We start from the raw sequence: 25,396 nt of genomic DNA, 5'->3' as shown, positions 1-25,396 counted from the left end.
AAGTCAATAAAAAAAAATTAAAATCTCCACACAAAAACAAACAGCAAGTGGTACACCTTAAATATATATAATTTTTATTTGTCAATTATACCTCAATAAAGCTGGGGGGTGGGGGGAAGATAAACATTAAAAATAAAAAGCAACTGGCAAAGACTTATAGAATAGATCATTTCTGGCCTTTGGGAGCCATTTAGCTAATTTATTGAATGCTATCCATGTATTAAGCACTTTGCTTGGATTTTTAAAAATCTGTTGGGAGAATGAGCCTTTAGAGAAATTAGTGCCATTCAGAACGAAGGGGAGGGTACTGAAGGCAGATTGTAAAGGAGCCCATGGAAGAAAAAAGAAGCCAAAATAGCTCAATCTCTGTGGTTCAGAGAGGGTTCACGGAGAAGGTGACATTTGGATTGAGAATTCTTTATGGAGATATAATTGACATGTAACACTGTCTTAGTTTTTATGTGTACAACATAATGAGTTGATAAATATATTGTTGTGAAATAATTGCCACAATAAAATTAGTTAACCTTCATCACCATGCAGTTATAATTTTTTTCCTTGTGATGAGAACTTTTAAGTGATTTTAAATATGCAATATAGCATTATTAACTGTAGTCACCATACTGTACTTTACTACTGTAGAAGTTTGTACCTTCTGTCCCCACCTTCACCCATTTCACACCCAACCCTCCACACCCTGCCTCTGGCAACCACCAATCTGTTCTATGTATCTCTGAGTTCAGCTTTTTTTTTTTTTTTAATCCTCACTGGAGGATATTTTTCCATTGATTTTTAGAGAGAGTGGAAGGGAGAGGGCAAGACAGACAGAAATATTGATGTTTGAGAAAAACATCAATTGGTTGCCTCCTGCATGTGCCCCGACCAGGGCCTGGGCTGGGGAGGAGCCTGCAACCATGGTACATGCCCTTGAGCGGAATCGAACCCGGAACCTCTCAGTCCACACGCCTACGCTCTATCCACTGAGCCAAACCAGCTAGGGCTGAGTTCAGCTTTTTTTAGTTTTGTTTTTTTAGCTTCCACATCTAAGAGATCATATAATATTTGTCTTTGAATGAATTATTTCACTTAGTGTCATGTTCTCAAGGTCCATCTGTAGTGTTACAGATGTCAAAATTTCCTTTTCCGTGACTAAAGAATATCATAATATTACATTTAATTCTTTATTCATTCATTTGTCAGTGGACAATTAGGTTGTTTCCATATCTTGGCTACTGTAAAATAACGCGGCAGTGAAAATGGGGGTGCCCATGTCTTTCTGATTTAGTGATTTTGTTTCCCTTAGAAAAAAATCCAGGTGGAATTGCTGAATCATTTGGTAGTTTTGTTTTTCATTTTTCTTTTTTTTTTTAAAAATATATTTTATTGATTTTTTAACAGAGAGGAAGGGAGAGGGATAGAGAGTTAGAAACATCAATGAGAGAGAAACATTGATCAGCTGCCTCCTGCACACCTCCTACTGGGTATGTGCCTGCAACCAAGGTACATGCCCTTGACCGGAATCGAACCTGGGACCCTTGAGTCCACAGGCCGATGCTCTATCCACTGAGCCAAACTGGTTAGGGCTCATTTTTCTGAGTAACCTTCATACTGTTTTTCAGAGTGGCTGCACCAATTTACAGTCCCACCAACAGTGCACAAGGGTTCTCTTTTCTTTATATCCTCACTAACACTTCTTTGTCTACTTTTTAAATGTGTGAGGTGATAGCTCATGGTGGTTTTGATTTGCATCTCCCTCCCGATCAGTGATGTGTAGCATCTTTGCATGTACCTGTTGTCCATCTGTATGTCTTCTTTGGAAAAATGTCTATTCCGATCCTTGAACTGAGTCTTAGAGGTTGAGGAAGGGCTCACTGTCCAGGCGAGATAAGGAAAGGCATTCTAGGCAGGAGGGACTGGCAGCCTGCACAGGTCCAGAGACAGAGCATGGTGGAATGTGTCAGTGAACTCCCAGTGCTTTGGAAAGGCTGTGCCACAGAGCTCAGTTGGCAGAGAGGGAGAAGACGGGGCATGAGAGAGAGGAGGAAGTCAGATTATGAAGATTGGAATTGCCTGAGACCTCTCTGGCAGCCGTGGCCGGAGTGGGTGGGGAGTAGAGAAGAAGTGGGGAGATGCTTCCAGGAAGTGTCACATGAAATAAAGGATAGCCCCTCAAAGTGTGCCCCACCGTCATACGCTTCCCTCTTTTGACTACTGTCCATGGCTGCCTGGTGGTGAGTATTGCATTTCACCCAGCTGCTTGCTTCACTCATTTTTACTATCTGCCGGAAACATTCTTTTCCATGAACTTGATCACCATTAGTAGTAGTTAAAAAAAAAATAAAAGAGCCCCCTACCTTTGGTTAGAGAGAAGTTCTTATAGGTCTCAGAAAAACTGGGATGAGTCCAGTGTGTCTATCTGGTTCTATTCCCTTGGGGTGGGGAGGAAGAGGCAGATTTCATGTGCCTGACCTTAGACTCCAGTTCTCTGTGAAGTTGGTTCAGCAGACAAGCAGGAACAGATGGATTGAAATGTTAAAAATCTGTTTGTTAAATGATTTCGGCTAACACAATCATTTAATTAGGGAAAAAAGCACCCAGACTACGTTCCTTCTTCAGTGATATTTAAAATAAGAATATCATTATTAATCATTCAAATGCTAACTTGCAATTTCTACACCATCGAATGGAAATGAGAGGAAGAGAGAGAAGTAGAGAGAGAGAGTCTTTTGTAGAAACTGACTATCTTTGTGGTTTTATTTTTGTGGTAGATGCAAATGATTTATTATTTGTGTTGTTACGTAGTCCAGTATGCAATCAGCAGTTTCCCCCATCGCTTTATAAATAAGTGTTGAATTGTGACACCTTTCCTCTTGAGTAACCTTTTCTTTTTTTTTTTTTTTTTTTTTTTTAATTAAATCTTTATTGTTCAGATTATTACATTTGTTCCTCTTTTTTTTCCCCCCATAACTCCCCTCCTCCCAGTTCCCGCCCCACCCTCCGCCCTCACTCCCCACCCACTGTCCTCATCCATAGGTGCACGATTTTTGTCCAGTCTCTTCCCGCATCTCCCACACCCCTTTCCCCCCCAGGAATAGTCAGTCCATTCCCTTTCTATGTCCCTGATTCTATTATAATCAACAGTTCATTCTGTTCATCAGATTATTTATTCACTTGATTCTTAGATTCACTTGTTGATAGATGCATATTTGTTGTTCATAATTTGTATCTTTACCTTTTTCTTCCTCTTCCTCTTCTTAAAGGATACCTTTCAGCATTTCATATAATCCTGGTTTGGTGGTGATGAACTCCTTTAGCTTTTCCTTATCTGTGAAGCTCTTTATCTGACCTTCAATTCTGAATGATAGCTTTGCTGGATAAAGTAATCTTGGTTGTAGGTTGTTGGTATTCATCACTTTGAATATTTCTTGCCACTCCCTTCTGGCCTGCAAAGTTTCTGTTGAGAAATCAGCTGACAGTCGTATGGGTATTCCCTTGTAGGTAACTGAGTTTCTTTCTCTTGCTGTTTTTAAGATTCTCTCTTTATCTTTTGCTCTTGGCATTTTAATTATGATGTGTCTTGGTGTGGTCCTCTTTGGATTCCTTTTGTTTGGGGTTCTCCGCGCTTCTTGGACCTGTAAGTCCATTTCTTTCACCAGGTGGGGGAAGTTTTCTGTCATTATTTCTTCAAATAGGTTTTCAATATCTTGCTCTCTCTCATCTTCTGGCACCCCTATAATTCTGATGTTGGTACGCTTGAAGCTGTCCCAGAGGCTCCTTACACTATCCTCACATTTTTGGATTCTTTTTTCATTTTGCTTTTCCGGTAGGGTGTTTTTTGCTTCCTCGCATTTCAAATCATTGACTTGATTCTTGCGCTCCTCTGGTCTGCTGTCGGGAGTCTGTACAATATTCGTTATTTCAGTCCGTGTATGCTTAATTTCTAGTTGGTTCCCCAATATAAGATCGAGGGTCTTATTACTTTTCTTGTAGATCTCATTAAGTTTATCGGCGGCTTCTAAACAGTTCTTGAGAGACCTTAAAAGTGTGGTTCTGAACTCTATATCTTCCATTGACAATTTTGTCCTGTTTCTTTGTCTCCGCATTTTGTTATGCTTCCTTGGTGCACCCCCTAGTGGTCTTTGTTCGCAGTCTTATAGTTAAATCTTGATTGTTGTAGCTAATTCCAGGGAGGGTTTGACCTCCAGGCCAAGTGGCTATGAGAATCAGCTGTGTCAGCAGTGAGAGAACTTCTGTCCTCTAGGGAGGTGCTAATGTAGCCTTTGCCTGAGGCTATCCGGCAAATGCCTCTATGCAGGGTTTGGGCGGGGCGGGTCGCACAGGATCAACAGGGTGGGCCGGAGAGAGCAGTTATGGCGGCTCTCAGTCCTGTCCCCAGGGGCTCTGCCTCTCTGAGTCCCAGCACCCGCTGCAAAGCTCAGAGAGAAAGCTGCGCTCGCTCTGACCGAAGCCAGACAGTCCCGCTTCTCCCGTTTGAGTCTGGGTCCCTAAAGACTCGCCTGTATCTGGAGCTCAGAGTCTGCGACTCCCTCCTGATTGAAAACGCCAACCGCGCCTTCCGCCGCCAGCCCGCTCCGTGCACTCCGCACCTCAGAATTTGAATTCAGCACTGTGCCTCCTCTGAGTGTCCGTATGCGTTTCTCTTTCCTCCTAGTTGTAGGACTTCCACTCAGCCAGCGTTCCTGTGGTTCTGGGTGATGTCCCTTCCGTTTTTTGGCTTCACTTTTGAAGTAGTTGTTCAAAGCAGCAAACTCCAGCGTTAACCTATGCCGCCATCTTGGTTCTCCCCTCTTGAGTAACCTTTTCTACAATAGTCCTTTAAGGCTCTAGAAGATTCTTTAAAAACATGAGGTTGCCAGAGGGATGTAGAATGAGGTTGGCTATAGAAGGTAAATGGGTGAGGCCACCTGTGTTACAGAGTGTTGGTGGGTGCAGTTGCACTGCGTGTGCGCCCGACACTGTGTTTGGTTTGGGCACTCAGAGATGAGTAAGGTCATGACTCACAACACAGGAAATACAAGTGACAATTTTACCCCAACTCCAGTATGAACTGATACAAGTTCCCCAGTACAGAGGGATCCAAGTGTTGGCTCTGTGCGGGGAGCTGGCAGTGTTTTCACAAAGAAAACCATACAGGCTGGGTCTTAAAGTAGAAATTTCAGTCAACCAGCGGAGAACGGCGGGTGGGATGGCGTCGGAAAGAGCATTTCAAAACCGAAGCAACAGAGATGTCTCCTGGAATTTTGAGCAGCTTGTTTCTTTTCCTTTTCCTAACCTCTGCTATATCAATGTTGTAATTTCTAATACATTCTGAAAAATTCCCCTTTGAGGAAAGAATGGGCTGTATCATGTCAGCATGTAGTAGATATTAATCTTGTCAGTGAGGGGGTAGTGATTGAGGATTCCTTTAAGGCCCAACATCAATTCACTTAAGTATGTTTTAATCGTTTGCTCTCCTGGCCTGGGCACTCACACATACGTCTTCGCTGTCAGAAGCGAGGCACGTGGCCTGGGCAGCACAACATTTCCCCCCCATTGTTAGGCACGTCTGTGTAATGAATCAATGCAGGCTCTTCCGGTTCCAAATAACTTAACTTTCCACGAAGCATGCCTTTTCATGACTGGGCTTCTTTCAACAAGGTTATTTATTTGTAGTTGCGCGAAAAAGAAACATAAGCTCTAAGAGAGCTGTGGTGCCAGATGATAAATATATCCTTTCAAGGGCCGTGTTTAAAAAAAAAAAAATGGGTGGCTGTATTTAATAAAACTTCTTAAGTTTTAAAAAGTATTCTTCATTCCCTTTTAGACCTCAGCTGGATCTCTAAAATACAAGTGAATCAACCGGCGGTCCTGAGACGCGCTCAACAAATCCAGGCTCGCAGGACCGTGAAGAAGGAGTGGCAGGTAAGGCTTCTTAGTGCCTGTACCTTCCAGTGCCTGGCTCTTCCCTCAAGGCCACAGTATTGAATTTCGCTCAAGATGTATCTAACCTTAAAAGATTGCAGCTGTCCATGACTTATTTTAATAATTCATATATGATGATGATGGGTTGGAGAAAGATAACACATTTATCCAAACAAGTTAAAATTGTTATCACTCTTGAGTGGCAAAGCCGCAAATGATTTTGAGGCATCTTTATTCATGAGTGCACTCAATGGCATCTTTTCTCAACACATTTATTCAGTTTCTTAGACATACCTCCTTTGGATGGCTTCTATTTGAATTTTCAAACCGTAACATCCAAACCTGGTGTGCCCCCTGTTGAGGCCCTTAGGTGACCTCCTTTGACCATCATATTTTCCTTCGTATTAATTTTCATAAATCATGTTTCAAAATTCAGAAAAATGATGTTGCGTGGAGTACTTGTGGTCAGCATATTCTCCTGTGGATACCAACCAAAGACGTGCTATGCCTCGCAGGACTAAAAGGAATTGAGAGTCCATTTTACCAGGGAGGCAAAGTGTTGTGATCGAATCCTTTTGGGTGACATCTCACATTTTGTTCATCTTTGGAGATATGCTGATTGAAAAGTTAAAAGGAAACTAGTCAGAATGAGTTGTGAGATATGAATATTATTTAAAAATGGAATTGGATTAAATTGAAACAAACAAACAAAGGAGTTAGGGAGTCTTTTTTTGTTGTTGTTAATCCTCACCCGAGGCTATTTTTCCCATTGATTTTTAGAGAGAGTGGAAGGGAGGGGGAGAGGCAGAGAGAGAGAAATATTAATGTGAGAGAGACGCATCGATTCGTTGCCTCCTGCACATGCCCTACTGGGATCAAACCTGCAACCGAGGTACGTGCCCTTGACTGGAATTGAACCCGGGACTCTTCAGTCGGAGGGCTGGTGCCCTAACCACTGAGCAATCAGCGAGGGCATGGAGTCTTTTTATACTATCTCATCTGAGATTCCAGGGCTGGAGGTGGAACGTTAAGACAGAAATGCTCTTGTTCCCACGTTCTTCCATGTGGGGTAGCTGTGAGGGGCTCCTTGTGAATGAGATGGAGCAGTCAGATGTGGGGAGACTGGATCTATTAGGGATTTCAGATTGGACTCTATGGGAGAAAAAAAAAAGTAAGACTGCTCTTCCCCCTTTTATTTTATTCTATGTGATACTCAGGTTTTTGGTCACTCTTAGCAATGTTTATAACAGAATGATATGCTGTGAATAGTATACATGTCAGCTTTTAGCATTCATGTTTGTCTAGTGATTCTCTGCTAACTAACTGGGTTGGAGATTGATTTTTTTTTTTAACCTTAGTTTTATTTTCCTTCAAACCAGGCTGCTTGGCTCCTGAAAGCTGTTACCTTTATAGATCTTACTACACTTTCGGGCGATGACACGTATTCCAACATTCAAAGGCTCTGTTATAAAGCCAAGTATCCAATACGGGAGGATCTCTTGGAAGCTTTAAATATGCACGATAAAGGTATTGTATGGTGTGTAATCTGTCTGGGTTTTTCCTTTTTACAATGCTGATGACTAAATCCAGAGGACTTAAGACAAGATTCAGCTGCTAAAATGATAGCAACAATAAAATCCAAGTAATAGAATTGTGTACCCAGACAAATAATTAGATTCTTCTCTGAAAAACAGCAGGGAAAGAATCTGAGTCTTATGTGTAGGCCTGTTCTTTCCATCATGGATTCAAGTTGCTGGTAGAGAACTTCTTGATTTTTCTTTTCATTTCTTCAGTTTTGGAAATTTTCTATCTAGTGACTCTAAAATACTGAGTCTGATTCCCCAGCCACATGTGAAAAAGCCAGTCTCATTACTTAATCATCACATCTCATACATAAAGTATTTTCTGTGAGCAAATGAAATACTTTTGAGAATAAAATGCAAATGGGAAATATTACATGCTTGTATATTAGGTTCGATCTTTTGAGAAAAGTTATATTCACTTTCTTAGTATACATGAAAGAACTTACAGCAACTTTAGAAAGTTGCTATAGGTACAAAACTTTAATATTTTAGAAATGGAGGAGACCTTTGAGAGTCAGTCTCCTTATTTCTAATATTTCTTTTTAAAAAATATGTATCTTTATTGATTTTAGAGAGGAAGGGAGAGAGAGAGACATAAAAACATCAATGATGAGAGAGAATCATTGACTGACTGCCTCCTGCATGCCCTACACTGGGAATCGAGCCCACAATCCTGGCATGTGCCCTGACTGGGAATCGAACTGTGACCCCCTGGTTCATAGGTCAATGCTCAACAACTGAACCACGCTGGCCGGGCTCTAATATTTCTAAATGAGGAGGAGACGACCTGGACGGCTAAATGCTGTTTGCAGGAGGACGTGCCCTGTTGTTCGCTGGGCTGGTGTCAGGAGCCAGGTCTTTCTATGAAGGGTGTCTGTAATGAGTGCAACTGGATATGTAGATAAGTTGTAGACCTAAAAAACTGGACAGCTTTTGAAAAATATTTATGATGTTTTTCTTGAGTTGACAATAAAAACAACACCTACTAGTAATACTTAATAGTAACAGCTTTGGGGGAGAGGGGCTGAAAAATGTAACAACTCTGTATGCTTTATGTTATTGTTTTGTTTTATAGTGTTTAATTTAATTTTTATTTTTGTAAGAGCTTATTCCTCAAAATGGAGGTTCCAGATTTATTTACTAGAGGTCCGGTGCATGAATTTGTTCACAGGTGGCCTGGCTGGCTGCACTGATGGGGGCCCATCGGGCTGGGCCGGCAGGGGGAGGGGCCGAGGGCAGTTGGCCGGCTGGCCCCACCCCTGATTGGGGTGGGAGGGGCCTATTGGGGGCCAGATGGACGGGGGGGGGGCGGGGGGGCGGGCGGGGGGGCTGATTGGGGTCTGGATCAGGCTGGTTAGCTGCTGCAGTACACATCATAGCCACCGGTCATTCTGGTTGTTCTGCTGTTCCAGTCACTGGGCTTTATATATATAGATTATTTTTTATAAAAGGGGATAGGATTACTTAAATGTCATTTTGCTATACTACCCTGTAAGGTTAGCTTATATTTTTCTTCATCCACTTTCTGAATGCTGGACAAATCTGGATTTTGTTAATTACATGAAATAAGATTTTTTAAAAAAATATATTTTATTGATTTTTTACAGAGAGGAGGGGAGAGGGATAGAGAGCTAGAAACATCGATGAGAGAGAAACATCGATCAGCTGCCTCCTGCACACCCCCCACTGGGTATGTGCCTGCAACCAAGGTACATGCCCTTGACCGGAATTGAACCTGGGACCCTTGAGTCCTCAGGCCGACGCTCTATCCACTGAGCCAAACTGGTCAGGGCATGAAATAAGATATTTTTATTGACCCAAGACCACCACCCTTATTATTTAAGAATTTAAAAAAAGTCGTGTTATGTTAACTTTAAAGAACAATGTATCACAATTGTTTTATTCTATGACTGTAACGATGAGAAAATGGTCCATGTTGTCAAGAACTGGAAAGAAATGTGGAAAATAAAAACCGAACATATTGTCAAATTACAGTGGGAAGGCTGGGGAGTGTTGATGGGGGAGGTAGGAGATCAACCGAAGGACTTGTATCCATGCATATAAGCATAACCAATGGACACAAGACACTGGGGGGGTGGGGTGAGGGCATGTGCCAGGGGTAGGGGAGGTCGGGGAAGGTCAATGGGGGAAAAAAAAGGAGACATACGTACTACTATTTGTAATACTTTAAACGGTAAAATAAAATAAAAATAAATAAAAATCTTTTAATTTTTGCCACATCATGGGGGAATTCTTTTTTCCTCTCATTTTGATTTCTGCTGATACTGTGCTATAGATAATAGTTAAAGGCATATTGAACTTCACATTCAGAAGGCTGCTGTGGTTTCTTTCTTCATAGGCATCACTACGGCTGCCGTTTGTGTCTACCCTGCCCGTGTGTGTGATGCCGTGAAAGCACTGAAGGCTGCCGGCTGTACTATTCCCGTGGCATCAGGTAAAACTGGTGTGGCTTTTGTTGATGTCTTTCAACATGTTTCCAGTTCTTCGGCTCAGACATCTTGGGGTATTACATATAGTTGTACACTATGCTTTTAATCAGTTTTATGTATTTGATCAGTTGTATTTATTCTTTTAGTATTTATTAATTGCCTTCCAAGTAGCAATTAACATTAACTAATTACTAATTCCTTTAATCAAAGGGAATTATATTCTCAAAAATATAGACCTGTATCCTTGTCCTTAAGGCAACTTAGTTGTTTTGGAGGAATAATCAAATTTAAAAAATCATAATGCCAGATGTGTAGTATATTATATAAATGTAAAATATGATAATAAAGTCATGCAGAAGGTAGTGGTAACTCTGAGCGGGAACTTATTTATTCTGCAGAGGTTGGTGACACTTGGAGAGTAAGGGAATGCTTCATAGAGACAAACAATAACTGCACTGGGTCTGAAAGGGTAAGGGGGTTTCCAGTGTTGAGAGCATAGGGAATGGCATTTAGACAGAAGAACGAGTGTGGGTGAAGGCAGAAGCATGTTCCGAGAACTGCAGGTGGCTTGCAATTGTTGGATCCTGAGGTGGGACAGAGTCGGGACTGTGGGAGTTGAAGCTGGAGATCTTACGGGAGACCATGCCAGGCTGTGCTGTTTGGGCTGTGTTCTGGTGATGGGGAAGGTACCGAAAGGTTTTAAGCAGAGGCAGACCACGATCCACTTCATGATGTCCTAAGTTAGGGCATGGTAGTGAGCAAATGAGAAGGGGGGAAGCTGGACTTAGGGAGACTATCCCTGTCCCTGTGGGAGATGATGAGAGACACCCCAAAGCCTAGAAGATAAGAGAGGGCATGTTCAAGAGTTACCGACTTAAGATAGACACGTAGGACATGGCGTAAGGGAAAGAAAAGTCTTTTTAAAAGCTTCAGTGTGTGTGGGGGGGTATGTGTGTGTGTCTGCCTCTTACACATAGATAGATGGATAGATGGGTGGATGGATGGATGGACGAAAAATTAAAATTTACTTTTAAAGATGTTGGAGAGCCTGGCCGGTGTGGCTCAGTGGTTGAGCATTGACCTATGAACCAAGAGGTCATTGTTCAATTCCCGGTTAGGACTCCATTACCAGTAGTAGGCGTGCAGGAGGCAACTGATTGGTGTTTCTCTCTCACTGATGTTTCTATCTTTTCATCTCTCTCCCTTCCTCTCGCTCTGAAATCAATAAAAACATATTAAAAAAGAAGATGTTGGAGGAATATCCTGGTGCTCGAAAAAAGTATCTATAAAGATTGTTAATTTATTGTATTCAGAATACATCAAAAGAAACGTTATGTACAGTATTTTCATATAGCTCATTTGTGAAGATTTCCAAAGTATTTGGCAGCTACACCTTTACTGATGTTAAATTCTCAGTCAATTCAGCGTTTCCTCTGTACAACAGAGAAATGTGCCTTTCTCTAAGGGAGCAGACCCAAGGAATTTAACATCAAGGTAACACAAGGGATTATCTATAGCTATCAGAATGGAATTAATGATGCGTGTCAAAATGTTTAATACTTTTCCAAAACTGTAGTTGTGTTTTCATTTTCTTTATGTTTGGCCCTGCTCTTCCCAGCTCTGTCCCTGCCCCAGTTTTGTGGACTGATCAGGTGCTTTTTCTTCATTCTCTTTCCTTTATTCCTATCTGCTTAGCTGGTTGTTTTAAGATAGGCATGTGGAAGAACCTACCTTACAATTTGGTTACAATGGCTAAAAATGTGAATGGTAAATAAAAAATACATTGAGGGCCTCCTGAGTGGGATGCGTAATTAGTGCCCTGATGTGAAGATAGGGATACAGCTACTATTTTATGAGCATCAGTGTGATGACATTTTTTTAATTGCTATTTGCTCAGAGTACCTTCATGAGCATCTCTGAAGTAACTTGATTTCAGGTCTTCTAGACGTGAGGATATGATGCTGATGTCTGCCCTAATGCCATTACTATATGAGATAACATTCTGTTTCATCACACTTAACTTAATCAGGATATGCTTGAAGCTTTTTAAGTGTCATGAATGCTTTGGTCTTTAAATGCTGATTTATTTTGTCTGAAATTCTTTGTTGACCAAACGAAGTTCCTTCCTTTCTTTTCTTTTTTCCGTTCTCTACCAGTGGCCACTGGCTTTCCAGCTGGACAGACTCATTTAAAAACACGATTAGAAGAGGTCAGATTGGCTGTGGAAGATGGAGCTACGGAAATCGATGTGGTAATTAACAGGACCTTGGTGCTGACAGGCCAGTGGGAAGGTAGGTGCATGTCCTAACCTACAAGGGAGACACAGTTCTTCCCTGGTGGATGAAATGGGGGGGATCTGGTCAGAGACAGCATGTTTTGAAAATTATTGCTCCACATCACAAGTGATTGGATGGGAGGGTGAATCTAGGACAGTGGTTCTCAACCTTCCTAATGCTGTGACCCCTTAATACAGTACCTCATGTTGTGGTGACCCCCAACCATAAATTATTTTCGTTCCTACTTCATAACTGTAATTTTGCTACTGTTAATGAATTGTAATGTACATATCTGATATGCATTGTTACAAATTGAACATAATTAAAGCATAGTGATTAATCACAAAAACAATATGTAATTATATGTGTGTTTTCCGAAGGTCTTAGGTGACCCCCAAAGGGGTTGCGATCCACAGGTTGAGAACTGCTGATCTAGGAGAAGCCATGGCTAAGATCACTCATCCTTGTGCCCCTGATAAATCCTGGAATTTGCCTACCTGCATGAGCTTTTTAGATCCTTCTGAGTGCTTAGGTGAATAGTTATTTCCATTCAGTAGATTATTAACTTTTATCCTATTCTATATTGTTTTGTTAATCAATGCAATAATCACTCCAGGCAAGTCTTTTATGCAAAGTGTATTTTAATATGATGGAGGAAATTTCCCTTTTATATGTTAATCTTTGTGTATTTTTAGGATGTGGAATTATTAATGTCTGCTAAGTCTGTATTTACTTCTGTTCTTGACATAGCTCCTATGAATATTATTTCATATTCACCTTTGAGATTCATGATTTACTTTCACACTGATTACAATGGGATGTTGCCTATTCCAGTAACATACTATTGTCTTTTATAATTAGACTAGAGGCCCAATGCACGAAATTTGTGCAAGAGTAGGTCTTCCTTCCTCCGGCTGCCGGCACTGGCTTCCCTCTGGCACCTGGGATCCAGGCTTCCCTTGCAGCCCTGGCTTCGTCCGGAAGGTCGTCTAATTAGCATATTATGCTTTTATTACTATAGATAGTAAAGAAATAGATTTTACCTCTCCAGGGCAGCTGTCTTTCCTGTGGCCTCTCAGTGATCAAACTGCTTCGATCTTGTGGCTCTACCATCTCAGCATGAGGCCTCTTCAGAACATGTGGCACTCACACCTCTCTTTAATGCTTTGGCAGGAATGGCTCATGCCACTCCTGCCCACAGACACTTGATCAGAACACATGGCCTTGCCTACTTTGGAGAAATCTGGGAAGTGTAGTCTTCTGGGTACTAGAAAGGAAAGGAAAAACATATTGGTGTAAGTAATGTCTACTGTACTTCACACACCTGGCAATACTTCTGTTCTAGTGTCACATGGACATGAAAGTGTGTCCAGGTGTTGGAGTTTAGGTTTGATTTTCTTTGAAATCTTAAAGTCATTTCTCCATTGTATTTCAGCTTCCTGTATTACTTTTAAGAAGTCCACCACTATTGTGATTCCTTCTGTTTTTCTCTGGAAGTTTTTTAGGATTTTTCTCTGTCCTTTGTATTGAGGCATTTTATAATAGTGTGGATCTTTTACCTTATAATTTTTCATCATTAGGTTTTTATACTAATTGCTGGAAGATTTTATCAACTTTACCTTCCAGTTCTTTGATTGATGTAAAAAATTATCTCTAATTTTATATTTGCAATTTTACGATGTTTTTCTTGTTTACATATTATTCTCTTTTTATTGCATTCTCTCTATTTTGTGGCTGTAATATCTGTTAATAAAAGTTTTTTAAGTTTAAAAAAAATAGTTGTAGATATAGAAGTATAGTTTATATTGTAACCTGTGCTTTGTCTCTAGAATACTATTAATTGGAAAATAAAATACAGTAGGAGAGGGGTTTTGATGTAATTGGCAGTCCCTTAATGGACTAGGAATGGTTGTTTGTAAGAACTGGTAATTTCCCAATAACAGGCATTCATACAAAATATAAAAACACATTTTTGTCCTAGGCCATATTTTTCTATTAACCCTTTTTTATGATGTTAATAACCTCTTGACCCAAAACAAATGGAATAGGAACATTTAATATTAGAAATGTAATTCTAAATAGAAATCAGCAATGACTTAGGACTTTTTCCACTGCAGTATTTTATCTTTCGGTTCTCAATTTGGTTACACATTGTATTTTTTCAGTGTTATGTTTTAATATTAGCCATTTATTAAAATATGAGTCTAAAATTGATTTCTTGGAATTTGCTGATGGAGGGGTCTGTCGGGCTATTCCACATTCAAATCTGGGTCCTTCTCTGTGTACTGAGGGTATGTAGGACCTGGTTAAAGAAGGAAAGAATCCCATTTTTAAAAACCTGGCATTCAGAGTGCATCTCAACCATGTCTATGGTCACAAGGATCCACAGTTTAGGATATGAATTCAAAGGGGAGATTGGAGGGGCCTCATATTCCTCCTCTTGGGTTCTCCATGGTGATGATTTGAAATCTCTACTGTCCTCAGACTTTTAACTCTTCTGCTCACCTGGAGGCTCCTTCACTCTTAGCTGACGACCTACCTGCTACCTCTCAGAGAAGAAAGAAAACATTAGACAGGAACTCCCTCAAGGTCCTTGCATCAGATCTGCTTCCCTTTATACCTCCTCTCAATCCAACCCCTCTGTTATGCCCGGGCTTTCATTTTCTTCCGCATTTTCGGAGGCCTTACTCCATTTATTGGCCTTTTTCCCCTCCTGTTTCTTTAGCCTCCCTCTCCTTGCTCATTCTCATTAGCATCAGACATATGTAAGCTTTTCTTATTCATTAAAAGCCCCATATGCCACCTTTCCCCTTTGTCTCCCGCTAAATTTCCCTTCCCGATGGCTAAATTCTTGATTCAGATGTCATTGTTACTCTTGAATCTGTTCTAGATACTAATGCCCCCTCATTTCACTGTGCCCAGGGGATACCCTTCCTTCTACTTAGCTTTACTGTTCAGCAGCATGTGACACATGCTGGAAACACTCTATTGCCATGGTTCTGGTGACTGTATGTCCTTCAGGTATTCCTCCGTGATTCTGATTTCTCCTGCATCTTGTTAACAAGCTCCTCTGCCTCCTCTGGCCTCCCAGAGAGTCGGTGGTCCTGGGTCCTGCCCTAGCCAGCTCTGCGACCGACCCCCCTCTGATGAGGCACACACGCTCTCCTCTCTTCTCTGACTTCGGCTACGTCCCCTGTGCCAAAGACTCCCACACCGTCTAAATGTCAGAGCCTGAGTCTTGCCTGCCTCCTGAACTCATGTTCCATTTCCCCACTAAACTCTGTTGCTTTTCATCCATCCTTTTCACATAAGCAGACATTCAGAAATCGATGAATCTTGATCCAAGCAGAGAATCTTGACATTTTTTGGGGGGAAGAATGCACATCTCTCCAACTTAAACACTTTCTGTTAAACACAGTTTTATTTCAGCACCGTCGTGTCCATGCTTGTGTTATTCTAGAGCACAGTGATTCTCTCAGGGGCAGAGATGTCTGCTTTCTGCCTTCATATGTCTTTACATTGAAACATTGTTGGTGATGCTGCTTTGCCTGGCCCTTTGCTGTTAAGCTTTTTTTTTTTTTTTTTTAAATATATATTTTATTGGTTTTTTACAGAGAGGGAGAGGGATAGAGAGTTAGAAACATTGATGAGAGAGAAACATTGATCAGCTGCCTCCTGCACACCCCCTACTGGGGATGTGCCCGCAATCAAGGTACATGCCCTTGACTGGAATCGAACCCGGGACCCCTCAGTCCGCAGGCCAACACTCTATCCACTGAGCCAAACCGGTCAGGGCTGCTGTTGAGCTTTTTGTTAAGACATCCTGCTTCGCTCCTTACGGGGCACTGTCCTTCCCTGCCAGTGCTCCCCTCGATCCTTCCCGTCTGGGCACAGAGAGGTGCACCCCCTGGCATCGCTCGGGGCAGTGGTTTTAACTGCTGAGGGTGTGGGATGTATTGCTGGTCCTCCGAGTTACCTGGCAGACACTTTCTTTCTCTCTTTTTTTTTTAGAACTTTCAATTTTATTTTTCAATTACAGTTTACATTCGATCTTATTTTGTATGAGTTTCAGGTGTTCAGCATAGTGGTTAGACAGTCCTATACTTTACAAAGTGTCCCCCTCCACCCCCCCGATATTTCTAGTACCCACTTGGCACCGTGCATAGTTATTACAGTATCATTGACTATATTCCCTATGCTGTACTTTATATCCCCGTGACTATTTCAAACTGCCACTTTGTAGTTCTTAATCCCTTCACCTTTTTCACCCAGCCCCCCAACCCCCTGTCCCTTGGGCAACCATCAGTCTCTTCTCTGTGTCCTTATGATTGACAGACGTTTTCAGATGACTTGCCCCAGTACCTCTCCTCACAGAATCTTGTGCATCCCCCAACCCCCAGCTTGTGGTGGGGTGGCGAGGGCTGTGCTGGCCTGTGGTAGAGGTGGGGGCACCCAGCCGACCAGCCAGGTATGCCAGGTATCATGGGACCTCAGTCAGACCCAGAACGTGTACCCTGTGGAGCAGGAAGCGAGGGTGGGGCTGGGAGACAGAAGAACTGAGAGCTGAGTCTTTGCATTAGTCAGACCTTGGTTGCAGTCCAGGCACTACCATTAGTAGCTCTTTTCTCTTGGGCAAGTTCCTTCTCTGTGCCTTCTGTTCCTTTTGTAAAATAGCAATAATGGCATCTACTTCACAGGGTCGTAATAGGCATTAAATGAGATAATGTGTGTGAGTGGCTCATCCTGTTGCTCAGCCCAGATGACTCCCTCCTGGCCAACTGCATTTTCTTTGCTTTCCCCCTCTTCCTCCTGCTGAGGTTAGTATGTGGCCAAGCACATGTATTGAGTCACTGCAGTGGAACTCGAAGGGCTTGAGCTTCAGCCTCTGTAATTTTGTTAATTTACACCTAGACTTTGGGCAAACGCTTCTCTCTGCCTGCATTTAAATAAGCTACCAGTGCGGGGGGGGGGGGGGGGGGGATAAGACTTAAGGATTTCCACAGCCCTTTAGCTTTAATGGCCTGTGAGTTTATATTTGGCGTTTCTTTGTCTGTGGGTATCATTCCCATGACGAGCGCTTGCAATACTGTGTTTTTTTAATGACGACATTGAAGTTGACATCTAAGGTGCATCTTTAAACCATTCTTTGATGAATCCCAGAAGGGATTCTTCATCTCAAATCTTGCCCAGCAGGTTTTGAAAACTAAGTGCATTCCATGCTCTGTAAATACACAGAAGTGTTCTTTTTTTTTTTTATTTTTTTTTTTTACCTTTTTATGACCTCTCTCTGCTGCATATCTTTACTTACTACTATATTACCAGGGACATAGCAATGCTGTCAGATTCTGCCTCACTCCACAACCTTCTAGTTCCTTGAGCCCGGGACCCGGAGCTGTCTTTCCTAGTTTCCAGAAACCCATCTGGCCCTGGACCACCAACAGAAATGACCCCAAAGGGGGCCTCGTCTGTGACGTTTTCCCAGAATTGTATGCTCAGTGTAGCACGTGGAGATATTGTTTGTCTCCTGCTTCCAGAGCCTCAGGTGCCTTTCACCTCCTTCCCTTCGGTAGCCCAGAGTTGCTCTTCTAGACCTGGTCTGTGGAGTACATGCCTCCTGGCTATCCAGAGTTGTTGTTGTCTTTTAAAAAATATATTTCTTTATTGATTTCAGAGAGGAAGGGAGAAGGAGAGAGAAACATCAGTGATGAGAGAGAATCATTGATTGGCTGCCTCCTGCACGCCCCACACTGGGGATCGAGCCCGCAACCCAGGCCTGTGCCCTTGGCCGGAATCGAACCTGGGACCCTTCAGTCCGCAGGATGATGCTCTATCCACTGAGCCAAGCCGGCTACGGCCTATCAAGAGTTTTAGGGGGAGAGAATGAAATATTCGGGCCAAAGCTACAGTGTCTATCATTGTGTCGTACGCTAGTGGATCCTGAAGATCTTGAATCTGGGCACCCATTTATTTTTCTTGTTTGCTTATTTTTACACAAGAGGGATGGTAGAAAGAACATCCTTTAAGAGAAATTGGTGTTTTTCTTCGTTTTGTAGAGCTGTTAATCATCATATCAACGAGAAAAGCAATCTCGGCATCTCTAGACACTTCCTTGGGAAGAATCACATCAGCTGTAATCTGTGCTTTCTCAGTTTTGGGAGTTATTTATAACAGAAAATGCTAGAGATACTTCTGGCAGCTGTATGCTTTTATGGCTTTTGTTTTTATGCTCAAAACTTCAAATACTATTGACCAAAATGTGTGTTTTATTTCTTGTAGGTTATTTTACTGCCTGGTGTTTGAGCTCATCTCTGTTTTACTTAGACTAGATTAATTAGATGCCTTGGTGGAAGAAAACTGTTCTTGAACATTCTGTGACTTTTTTAGTTTAAAAGGTTGCCGTACAATTTATATTAAGTGTTTTACTGTACATATAATTATCATAAGAGTTATTTTCAGGCCATTCTTCTGCAGTGTTGAACATCTTTCCGGTACTCAAAAAATAATTGCTTAGATATGTTCGTTAACAATTATTTTTTAAGTGCCTTTGGATAGCACGAACTATAAAAGAAAATCCACTTTACGACTTTTAGATAGGAAATACAGTCTTTACACACCTGGGTTCTTCCTTAAATAATAATTTCTGTACAGGAAAGCTTCCCTAACATAGTTTTCTATGTCTGTAGCAGTGCTTTTCCAGAAAACTTAACTCACTGTCAGCAGCCTGAAGATTAAGAAAATATTTTCCTTTAAGGTGGGAGCTGGAGAGGAACAGATAATTTTAAATAGAGAAAATAAAATGCTATAGATGCAAGTTCCTGCTGACCCGGGGAGCAGAAGGTAGAGTCAGTTTCCACCTATTTTGGATGCTCTTTAAAACAGGTGCGGGATAGCCCTGGCTGGGTAGTTCAGTTGGTTAGAGTGTCATCTCAGTACGCCAGTGTTGCAGGTTCGATCCCTAGTCAGGGCACATACAAGAAGCAAAAGAAGCAACCAATGGGTGCATAATAAATGGAACAACAAATTGATCTCTCTCTCTCTCTCTCTCTCTCTCTCTCTCTCTCTCTCTCTCAAATAGATTTAAAAAAATTTAAGACAGGTATGGGAAGGATGACCCACTCCACAACTTAGATCCACAAGGCCCTGCATGTAGACCTTTCCCAATGCAGCTAAGTTCTCTGATCCCTGTCAGTGAGCACTCCACCCTCACCTGTTTCTTTATCTGGGAATGATGAGCAGAAGGTCAGGTGTGACCTCCATCTCTCCTCGTCAATGGGGCAGTAGTAGTAGGAGGGATGAGGGGGGGACAGACAGGAGACAACCCCTTCTGCTGGTTGAGACACTGTATTGATTAAGCACCTGCAATGTAATATAGCCTGGGTTTCTAGTACACCCACTCTCGCTACTCCTGAAAACCTCATTATAAGTCAAAACATTTATTATCAGGTTTTTAATGTGACATCACTATGCCAGCCACTTCTCTGGTGTATGTGTTTTGTTAAATTTTGCATTATTCTGACTAATTTGCAGTCGTGGTGTTTGAATTCCATTTTCATTTGTCAGTCATCTTTTATAATAGCCTTCCAAATTATTATTTTTCTGGTACGTGCGAGAATTGTTTTTCTTCCTTTGTTTTTAATGGGGGAATTCTCGGTTTTTATAATGTTTGAAATTTTAACAATGAATATGTATTGTGTGAATATGTGAGCAGAAAAGTTAATAAGTACTCTAGGGAATAAGGTCACGATATATACATAGATTTAGCAGTAAGGTTATTTACAGTACTAAAGTGTTGTTTATCAGAGCAAAAGATCTGAAACCTTAAATAGCCAATAATAGAAAAATGATTGAATAAATTATTTATGACCATGCAATGGAAGATGGTATAGGGATGTTATTATTTCTAGGCCTTCTCAGAGGACAGCTTTAGGAAATACGTGAATATTCACATATACGCAATGCACCCACATAAACACATCTACCTGTCTGTCTGTCTGTCTATCTGTCTCTCTATTCCAGAACCCATGAGTTCACATGGACAACTTTTACTATAAGGCAACATCACATGGTTTATTTACGCCTCTCCCTTTCTATATTTATGTCCCTCTTTCTTGTCAGTGAGAAATCTTGCTCCGATTATTCTCAGTATATTTGCTTATTGGGTCAATTTCCTTGTATATAACAATCTATTTTTCCTGTGGGCTGTCTCCCTCGTCCAGTTGGTGTACTCAGGCTGTTCTCCAAGTTCTCCAGAATTCCCCACCCTCACTGGTAAGAGTGCCCCTCAATGCATGGAAAACAATTTGAGAATTTTTAAAGGGAGATGCTTTGAAAGTTAGGGGACTTTTCATTCTTTTGAGTAACTATTCTGCGTGAAGAATTTTTTGGAAGGAGGATCTCTTGCACTTATCACTTCACTTGTGATTCTCTCCACATATATAGTTCAGTTGCAATTATGTAAACCTACATCCTGCTGTCCTTTCCTGTTAATGTAGAGAAAACACCCTTTAGCTTTTGCATTCTTTTGCTTGTTTATCTTGAAAGTGACAGTTGAGTATGTTAAAGGACATTCTGATCGGAGATAGACTGGGTTACATTTCAGCCATCAAGTCGTTTGATTTGCATTTATCATCTGTCTGGTTCCTAGGTGTCCATCATTGTGATGCCAGCGTGCCCAGAACTATGTAGACACCTCTCATAGTGCTTCTCCTGGTTTCTGTGGCTTGTGCTGGAGGGGGGTGGTCTATTTTTCTTACATGTGAGAGCTATAAATTCTAATTATACTTTCATAAGTGTTAGGGCAGTGCTTGCTTCATTTTGTTTTTTAGAGTTTTTGAAATTCCTGGATGTATGTATATAAGGAAGAAATGTGGAAAACTACTATTGAATGATTAAATGCTTCTATATGCCTGGTGCTGTTCTAGCCACAGGTATTATTATATTTAATCTTCACAAAAACATGTGAGCAAACTGCAGCTCCTAAGTAATTAGGCTTAGAAAAAATTGAGTAATTCCTACAAGTTTACAAATCTAGTAAGTAGCCCGACTGTCTTATTATCCCAGGAGTCTGTGCTATCCAAAGGAGCGTGGGCTCTGAGTTTTAAAAAAAACTGTCTGTGATATAGTAACCATGTTTTTTCAGACCACTCTTCCAGTGCCCAAAGAGGTTGTATCCACAGGTCATGGAGTCCTCCGCTTTTATCAGCCCCTCTGTGCTCTGAACCTAAGAAGCACTCAGCAATAACAGTAACAGCACCACCACCGCTGCCAGCAACAGGAAAACAAGTGCTGCCATTCCTTGAGTGTTAACTATGTGACCAATACTGTCCTTTGCATTTTGTGTGTAGTAACCTGTCTGATGCTTGAAATAACTCCATGAATTGTTCGTACCTCTATTATTCCCATTTTATAGACAAGGGAAATGAGACAAAGGTTAAGTACCTTGCCCAAATCAAACAGCAGATTAGTTTTATAGCTGGGATGTGAGCCCACGCAGCCAGGGCACCCACTACTGGCTGCTTTCCCATCCTTCCTCAGTAAATATTTGTTATACTAGACTTCTGAGTTGAACACAAATGAAAAGCAATTCTGATTAAGTTAAGCTAAAGGGCTTTATTAGGAGGATATATAGTAACTCACTGCATCCGTGGGAAGCCTGCAAAACCAGGCTTGGAAAACAAGTAGGATCATGAAGGACTGGGGAGCAGAGGATACAGCCAGACTGAGCCCCAGGAAGAGCTTGGTCACAGGGCCACTGCTGCTGCCGCCACCACTGGCCAGTACAGTACCATGCTGCTGGCTGGTGGCCGCTGGACTCTTGCATCTGCTCCCATGGGTGATGCTGCAATGCTAATACAAATCTCTAACTGCTCTTTCATCTTTGTATCACTCACTGAGATTCACAGGCCCAGGTTGAAGTTTTCATTGATGTAGCCCAGCCCATATGTATGTGTGTATGTATGTATGTATGTATGTATGTATATATATATTTATTTATTTTTAAACTCTTTTAAAAAATATATTTTTTATTGATTTCAGAGAGGAAGAGAAAGGGAGAGAAAGAGAGAGAGAAACATCAATGATGAAAGAGAATCATTGATTGACTGCCTCCTGCACGCCCCACACTGTGGATCGAGCCCATAACGCAGGCATGTGCCCTGACCTGGAATCAAATCTGGGTCCCTTTAGTCCGCAGGCAGACGTTCTATCCACTGAGCCAAACCAGCCAGGGCTCAGGCTACGTTTTTTAAATTTTATTTATTTATTTATTTATATTTATTTATTTTGGTTAATCCCCACTCAGGATATTTTTCCATTGATTTTGAGAGAGAGTAGAAGGGAGAGGGAGAGACAGAGAGAAACACTGTTGTGAGAGAGACACATCCATTGGTTGCCTTCTGCATGCACCCCGACCAGGGCCGGGGAACCTGCAACCGAGGTACATGCCCTTGACCGGAATCAAACCCAGAACCCTTCGGTCTGCAGGCTGACACTCTATTCACTGAGCCAAACCAGCTCAGGCAGGAGGTTACTTTTGAAATCAGTGGTGGGGAGCTGCTGAGGAGCCCCTTTGGTCAGCGTGAGCGGTAGCCGTGGTGTACGTTGGGTGTGCTGGGCTTTGGGCCTTCAGGCCACATTTTTAAAAAGCCAGATCTGATATACTTTGTCATTTAATTGTGCTGGTATACTCTGAGCGGAATAGTAAGAGAAAGAAGCAACAACTTTCCCAATGTTGAACTTATTAATTAATATATTTGCTCAGAAAAATGTGACCCTCCTAATGTGTTGAAACAGGTCAGTAGAATGATTTGAGGAGTTGGCAGGTAAAAACTAAGAATGCACTCGTTGCATATTAGCTAAACCCAGTTAAATTCTAAGTGATTATTTTTGTTTCATTCTGTTTGGATCATGGATTAAAGAGCATTACTCCTATGAGGCTGATAATTGAGTCATAAAATATATTTGGGTTTTCTGGTTGATTTTAACTATAGGTGAAGAAATTCACTGGATATCAAAAGGTGATATTCTTTAGGAAAAGGATGGCATAAATACGATCGGGATCAGTGTTTCCAGAGCTTTGTTATATAGGCCAAAGTTCAGCTTAACAAATGCTATAATAAAATATTTTTAAGCCTTATCTGATGGCTCACTGATTGTAAGCACTAATCCATATAAAAAATTTCAGTGCAGTACAAGGAGTTGGATCAGGCCAAGAAATAAGATCTGGTTTTCATCACACAACACTTAATGTAAACTCATTTTACTAGAATTCTGAGCTTAATAAGGACTACATGATTTAAGTGCTTATTATAAGCCAGGCAATGTGCAAAGTAATTATATGTATATATATATATGTGTGTGTGTGTGTATATATATATATATGTGTGTGTGTGTGTGTGTGTGTGTGTGTGTGTGTGTATATATATATATATATATATATACATTCCCTTTTAATTCTCATAATAACCCTGTAAAATCCATGTTCTTATTGACGCTTTTAGGATGGTATTGAGGCTAAGAGCAATAACTTTCCCAGGGTCCTACAGTAAGTGGTGGAGTTGGATTTTAAATCCACATTTGTCTATCCCTGCCTGGTGATGGCTCATGCACTGAAAGCTTGCCAGTTTGATTCCCGGTCAGGGCATGTGCCTGGCTTGCGAGCTCGATCCCCCAGTGGGGGTCGTGCAGGAGGCAACTGGTCGATGTTTCATCTTGCATCGATATTTCCCTCTTCCTCTCTCTCTCAAAATAAAAAAAAAAAAAGTTAAAAAAAATAAATCCATGTTTGTCTGACTCTCCAGCTTGTTTTTGATGGCAACACTGTACTGTGGAAGAATAGTCATTAATTGAATCACAAGTTAACTCTGGATTAGCATTCTTGAATTTTTAGATCAAGAGATTTCCTTGTCACTACTTCTTCGAGAACAATTTTCTCTGTTTAGATTTGGTAACCCCTTCTCTGAGTTAAAAGAATATAAGTTGTTATCATCACATAGTCTTGTACTGTTTATACCATCCATTCTCACATGTTGTCAGATTGGATGTATGAGTAATAATTTTATCACAGTTTAGTAAGGATGGGCAGGGTTTGGTAGGTGGTGTGGCATCTCAGATCATCTCTAGTACTCAAAACTACATATTTTTAGGGATTTGTGAAAATATTCAATCTTCTTGAAAAACCTGTGAGACCATGTCTGGTGGCAGTAAACACGGAATTTGACCAAGCATCTTGTAATAGAATATTTGACTTCATTCATATTCAGTTTTCACTTTCTATCTTCAAGTTAAGTTTTCTGGGATTGGGAAGACAAGTTTTGTGCCTCTTGTTATAACTTTCATGGAGTTTGCTGAGTTTAAGTACTTTTTATGTACTTTAGGAAACCTATGAATTACAGAACTCTCATTGTATTAAAAACATGCTATGCATGTTTCGTTCTTGTTCAGTTTAATCTGTGTGCTTATAAAACTGCTTCCTATGAAACACACATACAGAAGAAAGAAAAAGCGCTGCCCTTAGTCCTGATAATTTGCCACAGCTCAAGTTCAGGAAATGAATATGGCCAAGCTGATGCAGGGTGACAGCCCAGATCCACTGGTGTCAGGACAAAAGACTGTAAAATAATTTTTTCAAAAATTTTATACTTATGACACTGATTTTGTTTACTGAAATTCTGTTACTTTAAGTAGGAACTGTTTTTCCTTTTGGCTTTATTTTGTTGTGTACAGCTTTATATGCATATGAGCAAGCTGCTTTCAGGGTGCTACGTGGAGCCTGAGAAAGCCAGGTGTGGCTCTAGGGTCAGGGGTTAATAGGTTCAAGGCCACATCTGTAAATCCCTCCACAGCTGGCTCTGCACACATACAGCCAAGGCTACCTCGACACTTTTTTGTCAGAGATATAGACACACACCCTGGCAGATAGTGCGACAAGCTGTTATGTCTTTATTGTCATTAGCAGGGCTCCCAGGGAAGGCCTGCTTTATATTCCAACAAGAGAACTTATTATGTGTGAATGGAAGAGTTCATAGGGACCCGAGGATTTTTTTTTCCTTTAGTTTGCAAAGTGGTACACCCCTGTATGTGTGGTCTGTAGATTTCTTTTTACTTATAAGTAACTGTCATCTGGAAGAGGTAGAAATTATTTGTAATTTGCATGTCATTATAATGA

The 25,396-nt window shown here is 41.2% G+C and overlaps 1 protein-coding gene across 1 annotated transcript in view; it reads left to right on the top strand.

Annotated features, from left to right (window-relative positions):
* The window catches only part of DERA (deoxyribose-phosphate aldolase), a 100,595-nt gene that overhangs the window by 29,247 nt on the left and 45,952 nt on the right, over positions 1 to 25,396 (top strand). The window contains exons 2-5 of the mRNA XM_036300464.1: positions 5,825 to 5,922; positions 7,302 to 7,449; positions 9,865 to 9,960; positions 12,112 to 12,246. Of these exons, the coding sequence (XP_036156357.1) occupies positions 5,825 to 5,922; positions 7,302 to 7,449; positions 9,865 to 9,960; positions 12,112 to 12,246 (477 nt within the window). The remainder of the gene's footprint in view (positions 1 to 5,824; positions 5,923 to 7,301; positions 7,450 to 9,864; positions 9,961 to 12,111; positions 12,247 to 25,396) is intronic.

This window comes from Myotis myotis, unplaced genomic scaffold, assembly GCF_014108235.1.
Source record: "Myotis myotis isolate mMyoMyo1 unplaced genomic scaffold, mMyoMyo1.p scaffold_m19_p_3, whole genome shotgun sequence".
Lineage (NCBI taxonomy): Eukaryota > Metazoa > Chordata > Mammalia > Chiroptera > Vespertilionidae > Myotis > Myotis myotis.
Note: the sequence above shows the minus strand (reverse complement) of the source record. Positions and strands in the feature narration are given on the sequence as shown.